The following is a 23341-nucleotide window of genomic DNA, read 5'->3' as shown; positions in this document are numbered from 1 at the left end:
ATTGTGAAAATTATTTTTATTGATTTTTCGTGTTTCCTTCAACATTTGATATTTGCAAAGTTTTAATAATTTTACGTTAATTAGATTCTGAATAGTGACGTCAATTGGAACTTACTTAAAAAATTTTTAAAAACATTGCGTTCAACTCTGAACTTTGATATGCGCGCATGACAAAAACCAGAGAGAGCAAATGAGAGACAGTTGTCGTCTTCTCAGTACCGGTGTTCGCAGTAATGAAACAAGTAAGAACATTATAGCTGGGCAAGGACGACCTTTCAATACCATACACCACATGGTTTAACACAATTGTTACTTTTTATAATAGAACACAAAAATTATATCCTGTTTTTATATAAAGTCATATTTTTCAAGTGCGTATTTATCGGGAAGCGGAGCCAAAACGCAACCTAATGTACAAGTTTAATCCTTATATAAGACAGGTTCCAAAAAAAAAACGTAGATGATCCAAATTTTATGGAATTCATTTTTGTATGAAATTATGGAATCAATTTTCGTAAAAGTCCTTGCTAGAGTAGGATCCAAAAAATATGCCGAGATGATCCAAACACGGTACAGTTAATTTTTTTTATCATAAATTACGGTAACCATCTGATTTTCATCAAGAAGGATTTATCATAGGAACAGCAGTTTTCATTAGATGAGAAGTGGTTCACAAATTGCCTCAGTAGTTCCAAAGCTTGCATACCAATTTAGAATGCCAAAATACTATTACTTAGCCATTTTGTTCGAGAAATTTTGAAAATTCCAATTTTTTCGATATAACGAATTTTCTGAATACGGCAGAGGTCGAAAAATTGGACCGATTTAAACCATTTTCAATAGCGTTCTTCCTTGGGCCGAAGCACGTCATTGTATCAAATTTCGTGCAAATATCTTCTATCAAATCTTACGTAAATTTTGGACATTCTATATTTTTTTTCGACTGTATTTAGCCTGTTTCAACTAATGTGCAACGCATTGCGTCAAAAGTCCTAAACCTTGTTTTTCTAAAGCGTTGCTTGATTTTCACGCAACAGAATTCAAAAGCGTAATAGAGGGTCTACTGAAAATCATGATCGTTCTACACACAATTTCTCCATATATCGAATGATTGATCTTCGCTTAACCTTGTTTCAATTCGATGAATCGCTTACTTCAGAATTACTTTAATCTATTTTATGTGTGAAAGAAACTTAAGAAAATATTTTTCGTACACATAAATGCGTTGCCCGCCTAAGCTACTTACAGATCTATACAGCGTCAGATCTATAGAGGGGGTGTATCGGTAAGTGTTATGCCTTTACCGGCTATGACTAGGACCAAAGTAAATTTTACCTCGCTTGAGATTTGACTCTGCGAACACCGAGTTGGTAATCACGTTTCTAATCCACACAAATACTTATGAGAACTCAGCCAATGCCGGACATCAAGCCCATTAAATATTATATGTTTAAAACTTACACGATTTTATATGCAACGTCAAATGTAGATATATGTATATATATTTGTCGCTAACGTGACTTAATTAGTAGCTCTATTGTGAAGATTTCAGTTTTTTTTTTTTTTTTTGGTTAATTATGGTTAGACACATGGACCGATTTTTAATGTATTCTCGCTTTTTATCTATGAACGAACAAGTTTTACGACCAAATTCCCTTTTCTAGAGAGTACTATATAGTCGTAATTGTAACCTCATCGGAGGGATGAACAATAGATAGACACACAGGCAATGATAAATTTTAGATAGATCAATTTCACTACTCAAGTTATTTATGTATATATACCATATACAATACATATATATACTATATGTTGCACAGTGCTTGCATATCCACATAATTTACATAAATAGATATGTACTTATATGATTCCATGTGTTACTCGCGATACGAAAATTTAATATACCGTCTGTAGTCATGTGACAATTACGATATAAACAAAGCTAAAAATTCGTTTAACACGTTTGTTCATAAAATTTCCTGACTAAACAAATGCCGGTGAGAATAGAGAATAAGTGAGAGAGAGGGAGAGAGCGAGAGAGAAAAAAGAAAGCATCAACGTTTCTCAACGAAAACATTTACTGATTAAAAATCACAATGCTTACGTTAAATTTCTATTTATTATATAAAATAGATTTACCTGAGTAATTTAGCTGGACAGCAATGTGTTAAACATGCAAATGTTATGTTAAAATGAACTTTTAATTAATTAAATAAATAACTTTAGAGCGTTGCACCAAATATAATCACCAAAATGTGTAAATACATGAACTTCAATATTGAAAGCTAAAAATGTCTCACACGACAAGCTTAAAGAGTTGTGTATGCACAACAAAACTAGCGCGAATTGTGCTCAACAAAATTAATGAATGCAGTTTTAAGAAAAAAGGCAAACAATGAATTTTAGATCATCTAAAGCATAATATCTTCTTTATTCCCGCTATCGATCGTAGAGGGTATATATGTACGTATATATGTACATATGTATCATCAAAGGGAAAAAAATATATATACAGATATATATGTGTACATCTTTACCACCATCAAATTCCGAAACGATCTCAACAGGTATGTCCACCCATTCAGGAGCAAATATTCATCACTGCCATGAAAATTAAGAAAAAACTTTAGAAATTCCTGCTGTTAATTTAAAGCCGACCAAGAGTCTGTTCAAGGATACATTGTATGTGAATTGAGAATAATGCTTAATGTCTCTTTTTTGTATACATATTATCGAAAAATATATAAATCAAATTCCGAAACGATCTAGACAGGTGTGTCTATTCGTCCATATATGGTAAATATCCATCTATGTCACTAAAATTTAAAAAAAAACGTTATAAATTTCTACTGTTCATTTGAAATTGGAAATGGGCCAAGAATCGGTAAAAGGATATGTCATATGTAAACTGAGAATATCTCTGTTTTGAAAAGCAAAACATTGACATTTTTACTTGTCGCACGCGAACTACATAAACAGACGTAAACAAATGCAAAATGGATATATAAAAATGGAAAAATTGGCCAGACTCATACAGTATTTGAATGCCACGTATCTCATAGTATGCTTTACTTGCCGAAGGTGATGAACATAAAAAAATCGGTCATAGCTGAACACAATTGTCTTATTTAAATTTTATATCGGTCAGAGAGGAAGTGTATTACATTTCAAATGCTCCTAAGACATAGAAATACCAATCGCAGACTATGTAGAAAATATCTATAGTAGTGTAAACTAATCTGCGAACACCTCTTCTTTCGAAAGTAAGAAGGAAAAATTTCTCCGCGTTACTTATAAGTTACAACAGATAAAGATTTCTATTGAAAATGGAAAAAAATCATCCACTATTATATCGTATTCATATATCATATGTTCGTTTTTATACCTTATACCAGTTGTGGTACAGGGTATATTAAGCAAGTTCGGTCGTATGTAACGTGCAGAAGGGCTTAAGATAGACCCGCCTTATACTATGCCGATCGATTCTGAATCATAATGTGAATTGATCTAAGGCTGTCTGTCCATCTGATCTCCGTCCATGTAAATTCGTGTTCAAGCTGCAAGTTGTAATTTTTGAGATTTTGATGGAACTTTGTATACTGACGTACTTTGGCCCAAGGAAAAACGCTATTGAAAATGCTTCAGATCGGCCATTGAAAAGCCATTATACGATAGTAAGATGCAAGATATGTAATGATCAGGAGTATGTAGTTATAAACTTTTTACCTGTTTAAGACATAACATAGCTTCTTATTTCGTAGGTTATTATTTAAACAAAAAAAATTGCCTTAATTTACTGCTTCCCGCTTTCCATCGTTAAGTTTCAAGAGTTTAAAAGAAATTTATTGTATATTTTTGCGAGGCGTGCGAAGAAGAAATTTCAAAAAAAAAATCATTAAAAAATTTTATTTGCCTGTTTTCTTTATAATAATGGAACTTGAATTTATCGGGTATTAAATATATCGCCCGTGTAGTTTGTGTATTCTATACATGCATTCATTGCGGTAGATATAATGAAGTCTTCCTTATACTGTAATAGTGATAGTGAGTTACTTCTTAAGCTATGGGTGTCATATAGATATAGGGTTGTCGGGACCTGAGCTTATCATTATGCCTTCGTTACTATACACAATACTTAGAATACGGGACTAGTGTAACTATATAAAAAATGCCTTTGTTTTACTTTTATCGTAATTATTGTAAGAACTCATTGTAATAATAAATAAGTATCCATCCCTAGCACTTACTTCTTCTCATCTTTCTAGCGACATAAAACGAGATATACGAATGTGATAATGAGGAGAGGACGGTATCAGAAATTCCCCAGGTAATTTAGCTTTATGTGGAATGCCTTTTTTAGCAGGATGTTATTCTAAAGATATAACTAGATATAGCTAGAGAATTAAATTTTTTTTTTTTTTGCAGAAACCAGCAAATTTCGAAGAATTCTATAATCATGTTTCCAATTGCAAACTCGTGGACACAGGGCACTGCGAGTACCTGCACATAAAAAATATACACTTTCTCCTAGAAGACGTTGAGTACATCGAAGAGGAACTCAAATTAATCACCGATTACAACAAATTACCTTGCCAAGTGCCTGGAGATAGGTAATTGGCACGGCTTTCTAAAAGCGTTCGTTACAACGTTGGAAAAGCTGCAATCAGCACTTGCAAATTATTGAATTTGAAAATGAAAAAAATTATTGAATTATTACATTACACGACCTCTTCATAAGCAATACTTGAACTCAAGATAAAGTTACATGTTTTATGGGAAAAAGTTATTATATTAATTGATTGAAATTAATTATTTGTGCTTTCTTATCATTCAATGCAATCGAATAAATTTTAATGAGTGAATTGAGTTAATGAGTAATTGAGATTCTTTGTCTGACTGGAAATTGCTGCAAGGCTGTAAGGACCTAATATCAGACAAATTATAGGAGAAAATATTATTTGTTGCGGTTCTACTCTTTCTAGCACTCTCTTTCTTGTCAGATGATTAAAACGCGACGCCAAACTATGATGGTGTCATGTTAATAACGGACAAAGAGTGGCTAATAGAATAAAAATAATTCCCATCAGGATAGCAAAAATATGTTTGTTTGATTTTATGTTTTTTTTTTTAGTTTTTATTTAGAAATAAACGTCATCTATTAACAATCCAAAAGTAATTATCGTAAGAAAAAAAAAAAGAAGAGAAATAATGATATCCATATGCCTTTAAAGTCCTGGTGAATATAAATCATGTCGGTATTGAGACGAGTTAAATGTAAGGCACATTCACACAGGAAAGCCAAAGCCAATTGCAGTGTCATCTGTATAATGGAACAGTTTAGTGATTATTGAATGAAAAATATATATAAATAATGAACATAAACTTACCATTTTACGGAATTGCCAAAAATCGTTTGCCGATAAGAATGTCTTTAGAGCCCATTGTTTAAGCAATGTTTTGGGTACCATTTTATTTTGTATTTCTTGGAATATGTCACGCAACATCACTAATGTGCTTTGAGCTCCTTGGGATTGCAAATTATTGCACTTCCGACAAACGCTCATAATATTTCATGATCGGTAAATCATGCTCGACTTCCATTTTGGTGCAACTGCTTTTATAAATTTCATACAAAGATATGCTGGCCAGATTATCTTCCGCTAAACGCATTTGTAGCGAAATAGGTACAACGCGTGGTACAGTAATGTTCAAAAATCTTCTCGTAGTCTCTTTTTGTTTTTCCAAATAATAATTCAACATGCGCAGCAGCTGAAGTACACGTTCTTCCCGACGTGCATCTCCCAATCCAGTATCAATTACAACCAAATACGGATAAATTTTACCATTTGTGCCCCTTATATGCAATCGCCGAGCAGCGGTATTATTCTTTTGTACTATTTCGACTCGTGGCGACATTCAGATGACATGTTGGAATAAATGCTCACCTTTCGATCCTCGGATCGACCTAACCTCTTAATGTCTTCATATGATGTATAGCGTTGTTCATGTGCCTTGCTACGAACAAGTGATGACCGAAAGCAGTGCTGTAGGCTGATAACAGTAGGAAGGGTGTTACACCCCAGATTAGCTGAACTAGTTTAGCTATATGGGTTGGAATTTCTTCATACTAAAAACTAATTGTATCTTGACTTGGCTTTATCACGCCCATTTCTTTTTTTTTTTATCTGTATAAATACTCTTGCTCAGCGTCAAATTCGAAATTGATTTAAGCAAGTCCGCCGACTTTAAATTTGGCGGGAACATTGGAAGTTCTTGCACACAAGTTGGCATTGAAAACATGAATTGCTATTCGTCTGGCAAATTCCTACATCAAGACGATCAAACGTTTAGAATAACAGATGTTTTTGAAATAGTTCTACAGATGACGTGAGATTAGATGTGAAAATCAGATTAACTGAGATCAATGTATAGCAGGAAATGCGCCATTGCCTCTTTCGACTGTGTTTTTTTGCGGATTGACATGAATCGAATAAAGTTTTTCACTTGAGACAAAAACTGCGTTATATTTGGAATAATACATCGAAACTAATTACTTGCTCTTCCCAATATTTTGTAATTTCTCTCATTAATCGGATTAGGTTGTCGGCGTATTCATTAACTCTATCAAATGTGCATTTCGTATTGATATAAATATAATTATTCATAATCATATTTTATTAAAATTTTTATGGCATTTATTAGTTGCATTTATTTACTTTATTGTGTAATGTTGTCATTACGTTAGTGAATCAATATCGAGTTTTTAAATAAAGTGCATAAATTTGTCAAATTCTACTTACAATAGAAGGTAAATAACTATAGCCTTGAAGTGATATTATAAAAAAAGGGGAACATTATTCCCGCAAAGTTAATTGATATTAATATTTTTCTCTCATAAACCGTTAATTTTCTCGCAAGCGATATGCTGACACTTTGTCGGGATGCGTATATAACATAGATAATAAGCTAGTAAATCGTAGACAGTGCGTCAACAATATGTACATAGTACGTAGATATTGCGTAGATAATGAGGAAAATAAGGATTTCTAAGGCAAAAAGATTCAATTTTTAATATTTTATGATAAAAATTTTTCCTTAGTACTTTCCAATTAAAGTGCATCTGAATCGCATAGATCTATTTTTTAGACCACAACGTACACTGCGGCTCTCATGGAAGCAAAGCCTTCTATAGTCATAAAGCCTAATTTGTGGTTTGCTAGGACCGAAGTAACCGGAACATTCTAATATCTTTGACAAGTAAACTAAGCTAACTTTGCAAGACGTTAGCTAACGTCTTGAGTGTCCCCTAATGCGAAGGGGGGCTTTCATGCGAATTTTGCGTGTACATAAAAATAACACATACACTTTTAGCATATTGTTACGAAAATAATAATTGAAAGACTCCTATTCGGTGAAGTACTAGTATAGTATTCTTATTTGTTTTAAGTGCACATCCGTTATGATGTACGTATATGTATTTATAGATGAAGAAAAAAAAAACCATAAATGAGATAGCATCGTATACAAGAAATGCTGAAAAATATTTCCCACTAAAGCGCTTTGCATTACCTGCTTCAAAAGATTTTCGGGTAAAAATTTTTTTTATTACCTTAGTACCATTAAGTTCAATAGTTGTCCACGTTCACCTGGCCTCATGATTTTACCAACAAAAATAATATTTATTTATAATTAATTAGTGTATTTTCTCATATCATTTTTTCATCAGCAGTAAAAAAAAAAGTTTTGAAATATTGTAAATATAAATATGGTCGAGTAAATTGAAAGCGCGGATTATTTAATAAATGAAAATAATAAAATGTACGCAATGTGGAGAGACTAGTTAATTATAAAAATAATAACGGGACATTGAGGGAAACTTTTCGCAATTAATCCTTTGTATGATCACGTATCCAATCTAAGTATTGAGTTAGCCGAGTATAAACACCTGGGTAACCAGGCTCACCACATTTGTTACCAAACGAAACGACACCCAATTGTATCCAACGATAATCGTAACGCATCATAAGTGGACCACCAGAATCTCCCTATAATTAATTAAAAAAAAAAAAAACAAGGAAAAATAAAGAAAATCGAAAAACAATAATGATTTTCATTAGTTCAAATTTAACCTGGCAGGCATCAACACCGCCATCCGAATAACCGGCACAAATGAAGTTTTCATTAATAGGTTGAAAATACGAACGATCGCAATCATCGTTGCGCCATATGGGTAACTCCGCCTGGCGCTGACTTGTTGACTCCTTACCACCGTAATAAGTTGTACCCCAACCCACTACAGTTGCTCTACGACCCGGTAAACGTTCGTTGGGCGGAACACGACCATTCTTCGGCAAGCATACAGGTATAATATATTTTGATTTCCTCACAGGTTTATCCAGTACTAAGATCGCAATATCATTATAAAATCCAATGCGCGAAAATCTGTAGCGAAAGAAATGAAAAATTTTACAAAAATGAAAAATGGAAAATTTTATTTTTTACAAAAATTGTAATTTTATGTACCTTTCATGGGCTCGAACTTCTTTAACGGCAAATGTTACCGGCGCTGAGGGTTCAGCGTCCGTAGATAAATCAATATCACCTAATCGTACAGTGAATTGTCTCGCCGCGAATCTAAAAGCAAGTAAGCGTACATTACTACGTGATCTACTGAAATATGGTGGTCCATCTAATCCTGGGCTTTACATGGTACACATAAAAACTTCAAATACTTAAGGGGTAAAGCCCCTGCTCATTTATCAAAAAATCTATTTTTTTCTTTTTGATTGGCTTAATTGATCCCTTAAATAGCCAAGACAATTATGGGCGTGGCAAAATATCAAATGGTCAAAAAAATTGATTTTTGGTACACAATTGTATATTACACTATGGCGAGCAATTAAAACTTTAAATGCATTTTCCTCGAAACACGATTTTTGTAACAGCGTCACCAAGCATCGTCAAACCAAACAAGTCTTTCCTTAGTGAAACATGTTTCCGATAAGCTATTCCGAACAATTTTTATACTTTGTACCACTTGTGGTACAAAGGTATGTTAAATTGGTGCGGACATATGCACCATCCAGAAAACATGATAGAAGAAGATCGGTCTGTCGTTAGTCGGTCCATCTTACCTCTTATATTCAGCAAGCGGATCGCAATTTTTGAGATATTTTGATGAAATTTGGCACATACTGACATGTTTCGGCCCAAGCAAAGACGCTATCGAAATTTCCTCGAATCGGACCATTTTTCCATATAACGACTTTTCAAAATAGTGCGTTATATGGACAAAAAATTGTAATTTTCAAAATTTCCCGACCCAATTTGCTGAGTAATAGTTTTTTGGCATTCTCGATTAGTGTGAAAAGTTTGATTTGGCTAGGGCAACGGTTTGAAACCCTTCTTATATAGCTTTGCCATCAAAACTGAAACTTTATGTAATAAAAAAGTTTAATTTTATTGGGAAAATTTGTTCATAATAATAAATTGACAAGGAAGTCAACCTTACCAAATTTGGACCACGTTTGGATATGGCATATAAGGAATCTCAAGGAATGTAAGCCTTTATATCTCAAAAATTGCTAATGTTTTACAACGAAAGTTTGTTAGTAAAAATTTCGTGAACAAAATTTGAACCACATGAGTCTATTTCTTGGACCTCCCTCCCAACTAAGATTTCTTCTAAAAAGTAAGAGCTTCGGAAGAAGGGATCATCATTAAAAATTGGTCCATAGCAGAAATATAACGAAAAAAAAAGAACAAAAGAAAATTTGGACTACATAGGTCTATTTTTCAGGCCCCAATATATATTTGGATTATTATAAAAAGCAAGCTCTTATACGGCCTAGTTTTCCTACTTTTCTATAACAAAAACTAAAAAATAATAAAATTTTTGGGGAAGTAAGTTATGTTTGCTAAATTTTGATCACGACATACGGTGTTTTGGGCATTCTCGATTCTGCAGACTTTCGTTTAAGGTATGTCTTTTGATGAAAACAATGTGCCATCTTGTCTGATTACTAAAACGCGTAAATAATTATACTAGGGATAGGTGTAGGGTGTAGGAATGTAGGCTGTTTAATGTTTGGGCTCACACGACTGTAATGCTTTTACCATACAAATTTACATGGACAGGCATCAGACGAACAGATTGACAGACGGGCAAGCAAGCTTAAAATGTTGGTCTATCTTAAGGCCTTCTAAGTGTTACGTACGTCCATACTAGCTTAATATACCATGTACCACAAGTGATGTAGGGTATAATGATAACAAACTTAATTTGACTGAAAATAAAAATACTTACGGTTTCTGGCGTGAATCTCTGGTGCAATGTGCGGCTGTTAAAATGTACTTCGATCCAATTAGAGAACCTCCGCACCAAAACTCGGTACGCTTAGAACCATGTAGAAAAATTGCCGCCATCCAAGGCCATTGTCCATTAGGCGCCTCCATGCCCCCTACAACGCGTCCCGCTGAATACTCTTGCTGGCCACAATCTTCGGGATCGATTATGTTTTCGCCTCCATTCGAATCTAATGGACTTAACGTTGTGCTAGTTGTAGGGTTTATATGTGGTATCAATACCAGACTAGGCGAAGATGAAGGGCGTGTTTGAGGTTTTTTCGTGGTAGCTGTTGTTGGGGGCCGCTTGGTGGTTAATTTTAACGGACGCTGAGTTGTTAAAACGGTAGATGGTTCCGGTATAGGACAGCATACGCCCGGTACAAATAGACTTTTAAAGCAGAGAGATTCTCGTAAACTGCTGAGATTCAATAGTAAGGCGGGGCAACTGCTTAAATCTTCGCAACGTCCTGGTCGACCACTTGGTGTTCTACAACGATTATCTACATCTTTCGGAGCAGATTCATTGTTCACCAATGGTAGTTGATTGGTTAAGGATGGATTAGGTAAAGCAGTTGTACTTGTTGTTGTAATGAAAGGTCGCAATGTAGTGGGAATTTTATCAATCGTTATTGAATTATTCGTTTGCAATTCTCCAGCAGGTTTTTTCACTTTGTTTTTGTTTTTGTTCTTTTTCTTTTTCTTCTTCTTAACTTCTTTATTCTCTATGGAAATTGGGCTCTGCATTGGCTTCTCTTCCCCAACACGTTTCGTAGCGATTTGATTATTCGCTATATTACTACTTTCAAGCGAAATATTTTGAGATATTGGTTGAGGTGTTATTGTCGTTGTCATTGTAATTTCATTTTTGAATTCAGTTGCCGATGTGGTAGACAACGTAGTAGACGTAGTATTGGGAATCTCAGTTTTTGACTCATGTCCGCCTCTTGTTATATCGACAAGTAAATGCCCAACTGTATTTAAAGCACCCAAAGTCTCCGAAATTCGATTAATAGTCGATTGAGATAGCAATCGCGGAGAGGATTCATTACTATTGCTGCTGTCGCTACTCTCGCTGCTACTCGCTGTAGTATTTTCCTCTTCGCTATCGTCATCGTAATACTCCGACGATACATAGTCTTCTTTACTACTCACATCGGCATTAGAACTCGTTTGTACTTTTGTATGATTTGTCGGGCGTCCAGGTATTTTTAACGCGCCAGCATTGTTCGTACTTGATGAAAAGGATAACCGTTTATATAACTGGGAAAAAGATGCTACCTTAAAAATAGTTGTAAATCCAAAAATTTTCCATTATTGGAATTGATTTCAAATCTAAATTCAATTATTTCAAAAGATGCACTTACATTGATCGTTAGTCAAGTGACGAGGCTGATCATTGCCCTCGTCATAGCTTGTATTCCCGGCAGCTGATGTAAGATTCAAAACGATAATGAATACTGACGCTTAAAATATACAATAACAACAAAAAAAGAATATTACAGAGACAATCTATTATAGAAAATATATTACATAAGGAAACGGAAAAGTTCTGTCGTATTTGACTACGTGAAGGTAAATTCGCTTTTCCTGCCAAGCAAAACAAACAGAATGTAGAGTGAATAAGACGACAAGGGATAAGATGTAGTTAAAGGATTGCGTAGGTTATTTGTAAAAACTTATGTGACGCTATGAGAAGTGAAGCTTGCCAGGCTTCGTTCCGAATAGGTCTGTCTGAAAACAGTTCGGCGATGTAGAAAACTAACCCACATTTAACCACCTTGTAATTGCAAAAAAACATGACGTTAACGATGCGATTGCTAATGAACGCATCAAAGATCTTTGAATTCAATCCTCGTTAGTGACAGAGTAGGCAAGCATCTCGACTGGCAACTCAATGGTCGTGGGTTCAAATCTCAATATATAGAACCATTTATTGCAACGATATATGCTTGTCAGTCATTCTGTGCATATACTAAGTTTGTGCAGATGTATGCAACACCTAGAACGATTTAAGATAGATGCGCTTTTTATTAGGTAGAACTACTTATTGCAAAGTTCAAAGTTTGTCTGTCTGCCTGTACTGACATTAAGTTTGTACGGGTGTATGTAATGCGCAGAACGATTCAAAACATATTCACCTCTTATTATATAGAACTATTTATTGCAATAATTTAAGTGTGTCTGTCCATCGAACGAATGCCTTCCCCACAATTTTTCAAATATTTTGCGGAAATTTGCTAAAGTGACCTGTTTTGAACCCAGTAACGGAATGAATCGGAGCACTTTTATTACCGCATCCCATATACAGTCTTATAACAGTTTCTCGGAAAATCAAAACTTTGCAAGACAAGGAAAGATCTAGTGTTTAATACTTTAAGATGAAAATTAACCTACAATAGTAACTTGATATAAAAATTATTTGTACCAGATATAAGTAACGTAGGACTATTTTTTGAACTCCACTTCATGTAAGGATTCGCATGGAAATGAAACTTTTACAGTAGAACGAAGATCATTTGGGGTAAGGGGTATATTAAGTTTCTGCGGGAGTATGCAACACCCAGAAGGTCGTAAGACAAACTCACCTTTTATTACACAAAGCCTATTTGTCCGTCTGTTCGTCTGTCCATGTAAATTTGTGTTCAACCGCAGATCGCATTTTTTGAGACATTTCGCTTAAATTTGGTGCGCTGATATGAGTTGACGCAGGGATAAACACAATTGAAGATGATTCGAAACGCTCCACTATTTCGATCACTCTCCATGTCACGCCTTATTTTGAAAAAATATTAATTTTGCAAAATTTTTCGACACAACTATGCATACAATAATATTTCATCATTGCTAAATTGTGACAATTTTTGGACCCCCTCTCATATAATCGTTCCAACGAAAGGCGAATATTTATTTTATGAACGGATCTAATTTTCAATATATCATGCTGCAAATGGGTTCATAATAGTAAATTGACAAAGAAATCTACTTGACCGAAGTTGAACGAATTTTAAGTCTATTTTTTACATACCAACGCATATAGGGTTTCTCAGGAAAAGTAAATCCTTACAGCCCAAAAAGGCAGTGTTGTTAATATTTGATGACGAAAATTTGTTCATCATAATAATTTGACATAAAAATTAACTGGACCAAGTTTGAACCAAATGGGCCAATTTCTTGGACTCGAGACCTTATAAGATTTCTCATGATAAAGGTTTAATTTTTTAATATTTCATGATGAAAATTAATGCATAGCAGCGATTGAACAAAAAAAAAAATGAAAGGTGCGAAATTTGGATCACACAAGTCTATTTTTTACATAGATAGGGGCTTTAGTTTTTTATGACGGAAACTGAGAACTAATAATGTATTTGGGAAGAAGAAGCTAAGCTAATAACCTCTAATATGCAGGAATTTATGAAAAGTACGTTTGTGTGTAAATAATGGGTAATTTTTGAATGATTGTGCAAGGGGAAGAGCGTATGTAGAAAATACAGCAGAGAGAGAATCGAGAAATACGAACTTCATTATACGATTATAGATTTGAGATACGAAGTTTTTGCTACACGCGTATCCCATTTGAAAAAAAGCATGCTCTTGTACAAACTTTCATCCAGAATAGTTAATAGTTGACATCTTTCGGATGCCAGCTATCTCTTGAAACTCTGCTTTCTGCTTGTCGAGATTAATTTTCGGGATTCTTTTGAGGTTTGACCATGTCCTTCGATCGTCCACTGTATGGTCTTTACGATTTCGTCTAAATTCAGCAAAGCATTCAAAAATGAAAAGTTACCAGTGTGCTCTTGATTACCATCGGGATGCACGAACACACGAAATTGGAGATTGTTCTTGTTTTTCCAATCAACAGTGGAAACTTCGTCATCGTTGAGAGTGAGGTTTTCGAAAAATATTATGAATTTTTTGTTAGGCAATGAAATTTTTGACTGCCATTATAAATGCAAATATCATTATGAAGCACTTCCAGGCTCTTAACAATGAAATTTTCTTAAGCACTTTCAAATAATATTTTTATGCACTGAGACTATCTTTTATAAGAAAAATTGCAATTAGCAATGGAATGAAAAGCCACGAGAGAAAGTGAAATAAAAAGAAATTGTCAGGCGCTTGTCAATCTCTTTTTGTATTCAAATGAAGCGCGAGAAAGGCGTATGTAAATAATACAAAAAAAAAAAAAAAAAGCTTCAACTGCATATAAAAAATTTTATGCAAATTAAATTAAAGCTAATAAAATATATATATAATTAACTGAAATTAAATTAAATTAAATACTTCTCTGTGCAAACACCGCGTATGTGTGTGTGTGTGTATGTGTATAGTAATCTGTTTTACATAAACAATTTTCAAAAACTTAAGTTTTATATACATTACGAAAAAAATATGGTGCTCAAGATAAAATCAATGAAAGAGAAAGAGATAATGTTCGGTTCAAAATAATTTTCCCAATGCCCATTAACGATTTGCTATTGATTTTAGGTGATGCTGATCAAAATTCTTCTTAAAAATTGGAAATTATCAAAATTTATCTGTTATAGGCGTGTTTGCTATCTCGTTGCGATAGTTGCCTTTAAAAAGTATGTCTTTCAGTTTATATTATACCCTACCCTACCATTTTCGGTGCAAGGGTATATTGATTTTGCGCGGATGTACACACACTGAAAAGGTCTTGAGATAGATCCGCCGCCCATAATTAGAGCTTATCTGCTATATCTGTCCGTCTGTCCGCCCATCTTGCTTCCTTATATACCACCTAAAGGCCGTAATTTTTTAAATACTTTAACGAAATTTGGCACATCGACATCTATTTGACCCAAGGACGAACGCTAGCAAAAATCGGACCGAATCGAACCACTTTTTCGACCACTTCTCATATAGCGCCTCATTTTGAAATATCATTACATGAATAAGTGCACGGTAGTGTGCGATATTTATTGGTGGGTGTGCTTGTTTGCAAATAAATTTCTAGAAGTAATTTGGAGCTTTTGTCTCCATGAGAGACGAAATTCTAATTAAATCCGCATCCCAATTTTCAAATTTGATCTATAACTTCCAACGAAAATTACATAAACCAATTTTTATGTTATTGTATCCACAATGGTCGGACATTTCCAAATTGTGTCCAAACTGTAAGTGAATCTATAAGTTTAATGTATTTCATCGATTTTTTAAAGTTTATTTCTGATTTTTAAATCGAACATCTACTTTGGGCGTGGCTATCTTTGATTGCCATTAGTTTAGAAGATCTTGAACAATGTTGTTCTTGAAGATGTTATGACAATTTTCAATCTCTTGATCTGATTACAGAGTTTTCTTTCTTGTAGGCGTGGCTATAGATGAAATTATAGGCGCTACGTACTAACTTTCATCTTTATGAACAAAGAATGCAATTTTGATTTTCATTTCTCACACGCTGCTGTCGTAGGCGTTTCAGTGAAAGTGGACGAACGGACGAAAGGACATGATTGAATTGTGCCCGAATCTTTCATCGCTGCTCTAATGTTTATTTCGGTTTTTTAAATTGATGGCTGCTGCGATTTGCATTTTGTGATCCATTGTAGGCGTGGCCGTAATCGATCGTCATTAAGCTAATAGCATTAAGCATAAACTTTGAAGGCTCCGTAAAATTTTGTTGTACATTATAAAATGCGTTATGGCGTACATCAATGTCTTGGCGTTCATTACACTTTTTCAACTCTTCTGGGCATGATTGTAAGCGCTCCATGTCCATTTTTCTTTTGATCTATCGTTATCAACAAGTAGAGCGATTTTTGATTCGACGAATAAGCATTCTAACAAAAGTGAACGGACGGACGGACGGACGTAATTCAACAATATATACTACATAGCTTAATAGATTTGCCCTGCGTGAGTGTTTCAAACGCAAAGAATACGAAAAAAAGTTCTATATAATTCATTGCATATTGAGGTAGCAACTAAGTAAATAACCAAAACATGCTGCCAATGATTATTTAATAAATCACAAATGAAAGTGAATAGATTACAACAGGAAAGTTAAATAAAAAAAAGAAGAAGAAAAAGAAGAAGAAAAAGTAGAAAAAAAGATAGAAAAGCTAGTACTGAAATTGTATTTCCGTTTGATATCACATATATACAAATATATATATGTAAAAGCATTTCATGTCTGGCAAGTTTCGAATTTTATAATGGTTGGAAATTAAACATGTTTATCGCAAACACGATATTTAACCATAACCATGAATATATGCTGGCATGTGGCATGCGGTAATTGTTGCATAACTTATAAGATTAACCTCACATTGCAACGAAAACGTTTTTACAATATAATTAAAAACTGGTATTTAAGCACTGCTTGTAACTGAAACTGAGATGAAAGAAAACGAAATAAAATCGTTTGGCTTTCATATATATAGAAAGCATTTCAACTATATAACATTTCCATTTAAAAACTTTTTATATTACTTAAGCCATGATATTCTATTTTATAATTAAAATGAAGTTTGTTTCTTAAGTCTTTTGTTTGGAAAGTAAAAAGCATTCGATAAAACTTGATAGACAAATACGATTATTATTATTATTATTATTATTTCAAAGATTAAGCTAAAAACAAAAATGAGGAACTAAAGCTATTCAACATAACCCAAAATACTTTGTCCAAAAAGTAAGATGAATTTTATTTTTTCCTTTTTGAAATCTATTTGTTATTGCAAGCCCGTTTCGTCGCCTCCAAAGTAATCCTTAAATCCAAATAATATTCTTTGCTAATAGTTTATTCCAACGCACAACACCACTGTTGGCGTCTTTTCGATTTTTGAGCGACTTTGTGGCGGTATTTTCTCTTTTGGCTCAACTATTGCACGATATTCGTTCGGGTCGTATGCGCAGATCCCAGAAAGTAGAAATCATGATCTTGCACACATGGTAAAAATCGGAAAAAATGTTTTGTGCATCGTAAAAGACCAAGTGCAGCTGAAACGCTAGTGACGTTTCGTGATGTGCAATTTGACACAGATGTCAATTATGAATATTGATCTTAATTTTTGATCGCGGTATAAAGGCAAAAGAATCTGAGCAGTTACAAACCTCAACAATGATTAAAAATGGAACTAAATTTGACTATTAAGAGGTTGGTCAATACGTCCATATGTGCATGAAATGCTCATGATAACAAAAATTTGAATCAGAAAAGTGATGCTTGGCATATATTTTCTTAACTTCTAGCCTAGAGGTGAAAATTGAAAAAGAGCGGGAGCAGACAATAATTAAGGAAAAATTTAGATTACAGCTTATAGCAGATATTATGATGAAATTTGCCTTGTAAATAGTCATAAAAAAATTATTTCGACTAACCCTTCCCTTCTTCTTTACCTTTTTTTTTGTGATTTTACTAAGAAACATCTTAATGGGAACATGACTTAGTCACTTGTTCTTCTTGTAAAGAGACGAAACTTAATTATATTCGAGATTTATAACATAACTACAGCTAAGCAAGATTTTTCTACTCATCACCGAAAGATGAGGAGGTATAGTCAGTTTGTCAAAACGTTTGCAACGCTCAGTAGTAAGTTTCAGAGACCCCACAAGTTAATATATATATATTCTCCTTTAGATTGAAATTCTGAATCGATTTACGAATGTCCCTCTGTCCCTGTGCCGTAAAAATTATCCGTGTAGACACTGAAGGTGTTTGCTCGTAAATTGCTATGGAAAATGGGCTAACAGTACTACTACAGTACTACGTCAACCGAGGATATCACTGTTTTTCAGGAGGAATAAGGGTTTTTGCTCATTACGCATAAACTATAGCAGATAAAAGTACAAACACTTGACTGTATATTCTACGGGCAATGGTATAGTGTCTTTACAAAAATAGTACAAATCAGTCCCGCCTACTTAATTTTGTAGTGTATCATGATAAATCCATAAATTTTTTTAAAACTTTTATATCGCACAGAAGTAAAGTTCAAAAATTCCATAAGGTATTCAGGTTGTTCATATTCGGACCGAAGCATATCCGTCCATTCACCTGCCCATCTTTTCATATACGCAACAGTGCAGTATCCATAGTAAACATTATCCCGCTCGCGAGATTTCGGTTACAAACTTGCAAAAGTATTTGAAAATTACGTAAACCCTTCAAACAATACATGTTACATATGAAAATAATCAGTATTCTCGTAGAATTTTTTTTCTTGCTCTAACATGATCAATCATTAGGTGGATGTCCCCTATATGCGTAACATGGAAGGGAAAAAAGATAGTAAGTTGGTCGCTGCCAAGTACGTGTTTTTCCAATCGATAAATTTTATGTTATGCCTTTACTGACTAAACATTCACTATACATTCATATACACGATCAAAGCGAGCTCTACCTCACTGAGATTTGAACACGATACTGACTCGGTACTCGTGATTCTTACCTATTTGGCTATCCTTGCGGCAAAATGATAAGAACTAAATCAAAATAATAACTTAGGAGTATTCTTACGTTGCTTACGAGAAGTTGATAGGCAAATGAAATCTATCGATGACAACATTTTGTTCTGAACATAACTGCAATGTTTAAGTTTCAAAATTAACCACAAACGACTTTGAATTTTGTTTTTTCCCGTTTTAAGCATAAAAGGGCTTTTGCCTATAGTTATATAAATGACATACGATGGACGGGGAGAAAGATGTAGTGAGAGAGGCATAGATAGCAATTTGATATAGCAATTGTTACGCCTTCACCGATCGAGCTTGCACTATAGCTGTGGCCGCATGCTAATCGCAATTAAAGTATGATCCATTGACGACTTATTATTTAGACCTCTTATGTATCGTAGTCTATTCGTATATTTAAATACTTTTAACGATTCCTTCAACTGGTCACACTGACCAGCGTTACTTTATAAACGAAAATTGCATTAAAAATTTCAAACTTTAAATCAAATGCTTCAAGATTTTCAAATTATCATATACGTGGAACAGCTTTCAGCTCTCGAACAATAACAAGCAAACATACGAAATGATTTAAATGACGAGGGTAATAAGAAAAAAAAATTTTGAAACTTCTTTCTATAAGCTTTTAGCATCGTAATCTTAATATCAATAAAAGAGCAGATAGACGGACAAACCAATGAGCTCCAATTAGCCTAATTTTACTATATGTGGTGATCAGAATATTAGATTCTTATATTACGCGTTAAAGGATTCAAAAGTAGAACGTGTTGTCGTCTATGCTTAGTACACTTTAGGCATATAATATGGAGCCTTTTTATAGCCTACCTGACTTATATAATATATGAGTCCACATTCAGTTCACTCGGATGTATGCAAGAAATACAAAACATGAGATACATCGATTAGGAATCATTTTCTGAATCGATTTAAATTTGTCCGTCCCTCTTTCCCAAGTATTTTTGTGTTTAAACTTAAGAAAGGCACAATTTTTAGGACAATTTCGGAAAATAAATTTGAGATTTTAAATCGGCGAACTTGAATACTTAACCCATACTTGAACACTTTCGCCCTTTACGGTATGTTCTTATAAGAAATTAAAAATCAACAAAGTACATTTTTTCTCATCTTATGATGACAATTGAAACGGAGCAATGATTTGATTATCTCGATATACGATTATAAATTTGAATCACCTAAGTCCATTTTTCGAACAGTTTCTTGTGTCAGAGTTCTTTTGGAAAACAAGCCGTTATAAGATACTTTATAATGAAAATTGAAGCAAAATGATAATTTGGCGCCTTAATATACTACGGGGTCATCGAAGAAATGGTTTTTTTTTTTTTTTATTAATATTAATTTCATATAAGTGAAAATGACGACTGACCACTTTTCCACAAAAGACTGCTTTTATTTCGCCAATAACACGAACAATCTTGGAAAATAAGGTTATTAAGATTTCCTAGCTTACTATAGTAAGCCAATGATTTAACATAATCTCAAGAGAGTCCAAGGGAGAGTTATATCATGTGATCTTTGTGGCAAGATCATACATAGGCATTTTTGGACATTAAACGAACGGTGAACTTTCGTCCAAACAGTGTATGGCGTGTTGCACTTGAATCTTATTAAAAAAAAAAACACACACACACACACACAAAAACAAATGAGAGCATTATAGTCGGGCAAGGCGAATCATTAAATACCCTACACCAATTCCTCTAGCAAAATTCTTCACTCGTTTCTCACATCTATATAACACACACGTAAGCTTAGCAAAATTGTACAATAAATTTTAACTAAAAGCTTTCCTTCATTTTTCCTCAAGTCTTGAAACTTATCGGTGAAAAAGGGGAAATATTAAGTTAAAACAGTAGCGCGCTCTTTCTACCCTTCATCAATTGTGATACAGGGTGCGGACGTATGTAACACGCAGAATGGCTTAACGCGCGATCACCTTTTATTATACCGATCGATTCAGAATTACAATCTAAATTGATCAAGCGCTGCCTCCCAGTCTGTCTGTCTGTTCGCGCAATTTTTGAGATATTTTGATGACATTTGGCACAGCAGCGTGTTTTGGCCCAAGGACGAACGCTATCGGCAGTCTAAATTAGTACACTTTGGTACAGTTTAGACCAAATGGGGATGAAAATTCACCCATAATATTATCTTTCATATAAAAGTAAGAATTGTGTTCAACAATACGATGCAGGGTATTTAATGGTCGGCCTTACTCAACTTTTTTAAATAATAACCTGCGAAATAAGAATTTATATTATAGTGTGATACGGGTTATCATTAAATACCTTAAATGATATAATCAAACAACAGTTTTTCAGAATAAAGCAGTGTATGGGAAGAAGTCGAAAAAGTGATCCGATCTGAACTATTTCCAATAGCATCCGTGCTTGAATCAAAACACTGTGGTGTATAAAATTTCACGAAAATATTTCAAAAATTCCACTATGTAGGTTGAGCACAAGGCCGACAGAGGGACAGACAAGCTTAAATCGATCCAGAAATGGATCCTGAATATATCGCTATAATAAACGGTTGTTCTATTTTAACCCCTTCTAAGTATTACATCCATCTGCACAAACTTAATATGTGTCGCAAGTGGTGTAGAGTAAGAGAATGAATTGGAATTTGTTAAAAAAAGGAAATTCAATTTTTTTTTTTTTTTTTTTTTGTTTATGTTAATAGGACTCATATTGTTTTGTTAATAGTTAATTTTCGAAAATTGTTCGGAAGAGCAGCATTTCAATTTGTCAACCAAGTTCGAAAAATATTTCCATATAATTTCATGGAACTTTTTCGATTAAGCTGCACCAGAGTCTCGAGTTTGACCATTTTTCCAGAGTCCCTTCTATGCCAATATAATTATGGAAAGCAGAGAGCAGAGGGGCTACTTTGCCTTTGCAATCTTTGGGAAACACACTTTCATTTCTCGGATATCTTCACTCGTAAAATTTTATAACGCGATAAATATTAGTTTGTTTCTAGTGTTCTATGATGAAATTAGTTTATGTATAAAAAAAATTCGTTACCAAGAAAATCAACTTGACTACATTTACATAAGGTCAGATTTTATATTTATACCGTAAAAATATAATTAAGATCTTTTCGATAATCTCTCATGGACTTACCGAAAACTAAAGTAAACGCAGTGAAACGCATCGTTAAAGATTCGTTAATACTTGTACGCGTTACGGAAATCTTTAAGAAATCTTTAAAACGTTTTTTTTTGTTTTTTTGTTTTTGTAAAATTTAAGCACAAGTAATAATACTGGTATATATGTAGATGGGCATGTAAATGCTTTTTATATATATGTATATGTATATATATATACGCATATATAAATATCAACTGACGATTACTCAACACAAAATACCCATAGCGTTGTCGAGCATTTTTTGCTTAAGCGTATGTGATTTTAGTTTTCATCGCGTACATATCTACGTTATATATGTAAGTACATACAGTAGATGTTAGTGTCGTTGTCGACAAAAGTCGTGCTGCGATTCACGACAGAAATGAAAATGAAAGTGAAAGATTTTTTGTTTTTTTCTTTTTTTTTTTTCTCTTTATTTATAATAATTATTAAATTTTTATTATTATATTTTGCACCGTTTCACTGCTACTTGCTTTACTTTTTTTCTTCGTTTTTTTTTTTTTTTTTTTTTTGGAATAAATTTCACTTTAAATAAAATACGTTATTTTTGAAACATAAAAAACTTTATTTTACTTATTTTAAGCCAGAGCAGTGATCACATATTTCGTTGCTTTCGTTACTTTTGTAAAGAAGTAGTTTTCCGTTATGTCTTCCGCAGTTGTGCGCGGCACCTCATTGACTGTTTTATAATAAAAATGTTAATTTTGGTACAACTTATAGTTTATTTTTTTATTTTTTTTTTTCTTTATTCATGTTTATAACATTTATAAGAAATTCACTTCGAGTTATTGTTTCTCCTTATGTTTGGCTTAAGCAAGTCTTTTTTTCTGTTTCTTTTTCCTTGCATGTCCATGTAAGCAATGCAAGGTAGATTAAGTATCGCTTGAGATATGTAACTTTGAATATTAAAAATTGATTATGTCCTATAGCGCTTGTACAAGGATATACAAATACAAGGGTGTATTAAATTTGTACGATTGTGTGCAACCCTCGGAATCACTTGAAATGGACTACCTTGATATTATATCAGAATAGCTTTCTGAATCGCTTTCTGAATACATTTAAACTTGTCTGTCCGCCTGTCCATCTGTGCGTTTTGTTTTCCCTCTTTACATGCCCCTACCTGACGAACGCTATTGAAATTGGTTCAGATTGGAGGACTTTTTCATCCCCATATATCTTACAGCACTTAGGAGCTATAAGAGTATATTCAGTTCGGATGTAAGCAACATCCAGAAATACTTGAGATAGATTCACTTTTTATTATATCACAATCGCGTTCTGAATCACTTACTAAATAGATTTAAACTTGCCTTTCCATCTGTATACCCACCCATCTGACTGTGTTGTTTTACTGTACGCCACCTCATGTGTTCTTATCCTAGCAC

The 23341-nt window shown here is 33.7% G+C and overlaps 2 protein-coding genes and 1 long non-coding RNA gene across 3 annotated transcripts; 1 reads left to right on the top strand and 2 right to left on the bottom strand.

Moving 5' to 3' along the window:
- On the top strand, nt 1-4777 carry LOC119638148. Its single transcript, XR_005247382.1, has 3 exons — nt 1-242; nt 4266-4327; nt 4426-4777. It is a non-coding gene; the product is annotated as an uncharacterized LOC119638148 (long non-coding RNA).
- A 361-nt stretch (nt 4778-5138) lies between these two features.
- LOC119638084 (transcription-associated protein 1-like) lies at nt 5139-6841 on the bottom strand. The gene is made up of 3 exons (XM_038034709.1): nt 5388-6841; nt 5224-5320; nt 5139-5155 (listed from the first exon to the last, which is right to left on the bottom strand). The coding sequence occupies exons 1-3, from the start codon at nt 5562-5564 to the stop codon at nt 5139-5141; spliced, it is 291 nt and encodes a 96-aa protein (XP_037890637.1). The 5' UTR covers nt 5565-6841.
- A 403-nt stretch (nt 6842-7244) lies between these two features.
- On the bottom strand, nt 7245-22367 carry LOC119638142 (transmembrane protease serine 9). The gene is made up of 6 exons (XM_038034799.1): nt 21927-22367; nt 11712-11810; nt 10307-11621; nt 8524-8634; nt 8130-8442; nt 7245-8045 (listed from the first exon to the last, which is right to left on the bottom strand). Exons 1-6 carry the CDS (start codon nt 21955-21957, stop codon nt 7887-7889), a joined length of 2028 nt encoding a protein of 675 aa, XP_037890727.1. The 5' UTR covers nt 21958-22367; the 3' UTR covers nt 7245-7886.
- Nucleotides 22368-23341: the final 974 nt, after the last annotated feature.

Source organism: Glossina fuscipes, unplaced genomic scaffold (assembly GCF_014805625.2).
Source record: "Glossina fuscipes isolate IAEA_lab_2018 unplaced genomic scaffold, Yale_Gfus_2 73, whole genome shotgun sequence".
Taxonomy (NCBI): Eukaryota; Metazoa; Arthropoda; class Insecta; order Diptera; family Glossinidae; genus Glossina; species Glossina fuscipes.
Note: the sequence above shows the minus strand (reverse complement) of the source record. Positions and strands in the feature narration are given on the sequence as shown.

Coding starts and splice junctions, on each gene's coding strand:
- LOC119638084 (XM_038034709.1), bottom strand. CDS start 5,564: ATGAGCGTTTGTCGGAAGTGCAATAATTTGCAATCCCAAGGAGCTCAA. Junction 5,321..5,387: donor TTTGGCAATTCCGTAAAATG/GTAAGTTTATGT, acceptor TCCATTATACAG/ATGACACTGCAATTGGCTTT.
- LOC119638142 (XM_038034799.1), bottom strand. CDS start 21,957: ATGCGTTTCACTGCGTTTACTTTAGTTTTCG. Junction 11,811..21,926: donor TGCGTTTACTTTAGTTTTCG/GTAAGTCCATGA, acceptor GTATATTTTAAG/CGTCAGTATTCATTATCGTT. Junction 8,443..8,523: donor GAAGTTCGAGCCCATGAAAG/GTACATAAAATT, acceptor CTTTCGCTACAG/ATTTTCGCGCATTGGATTTT.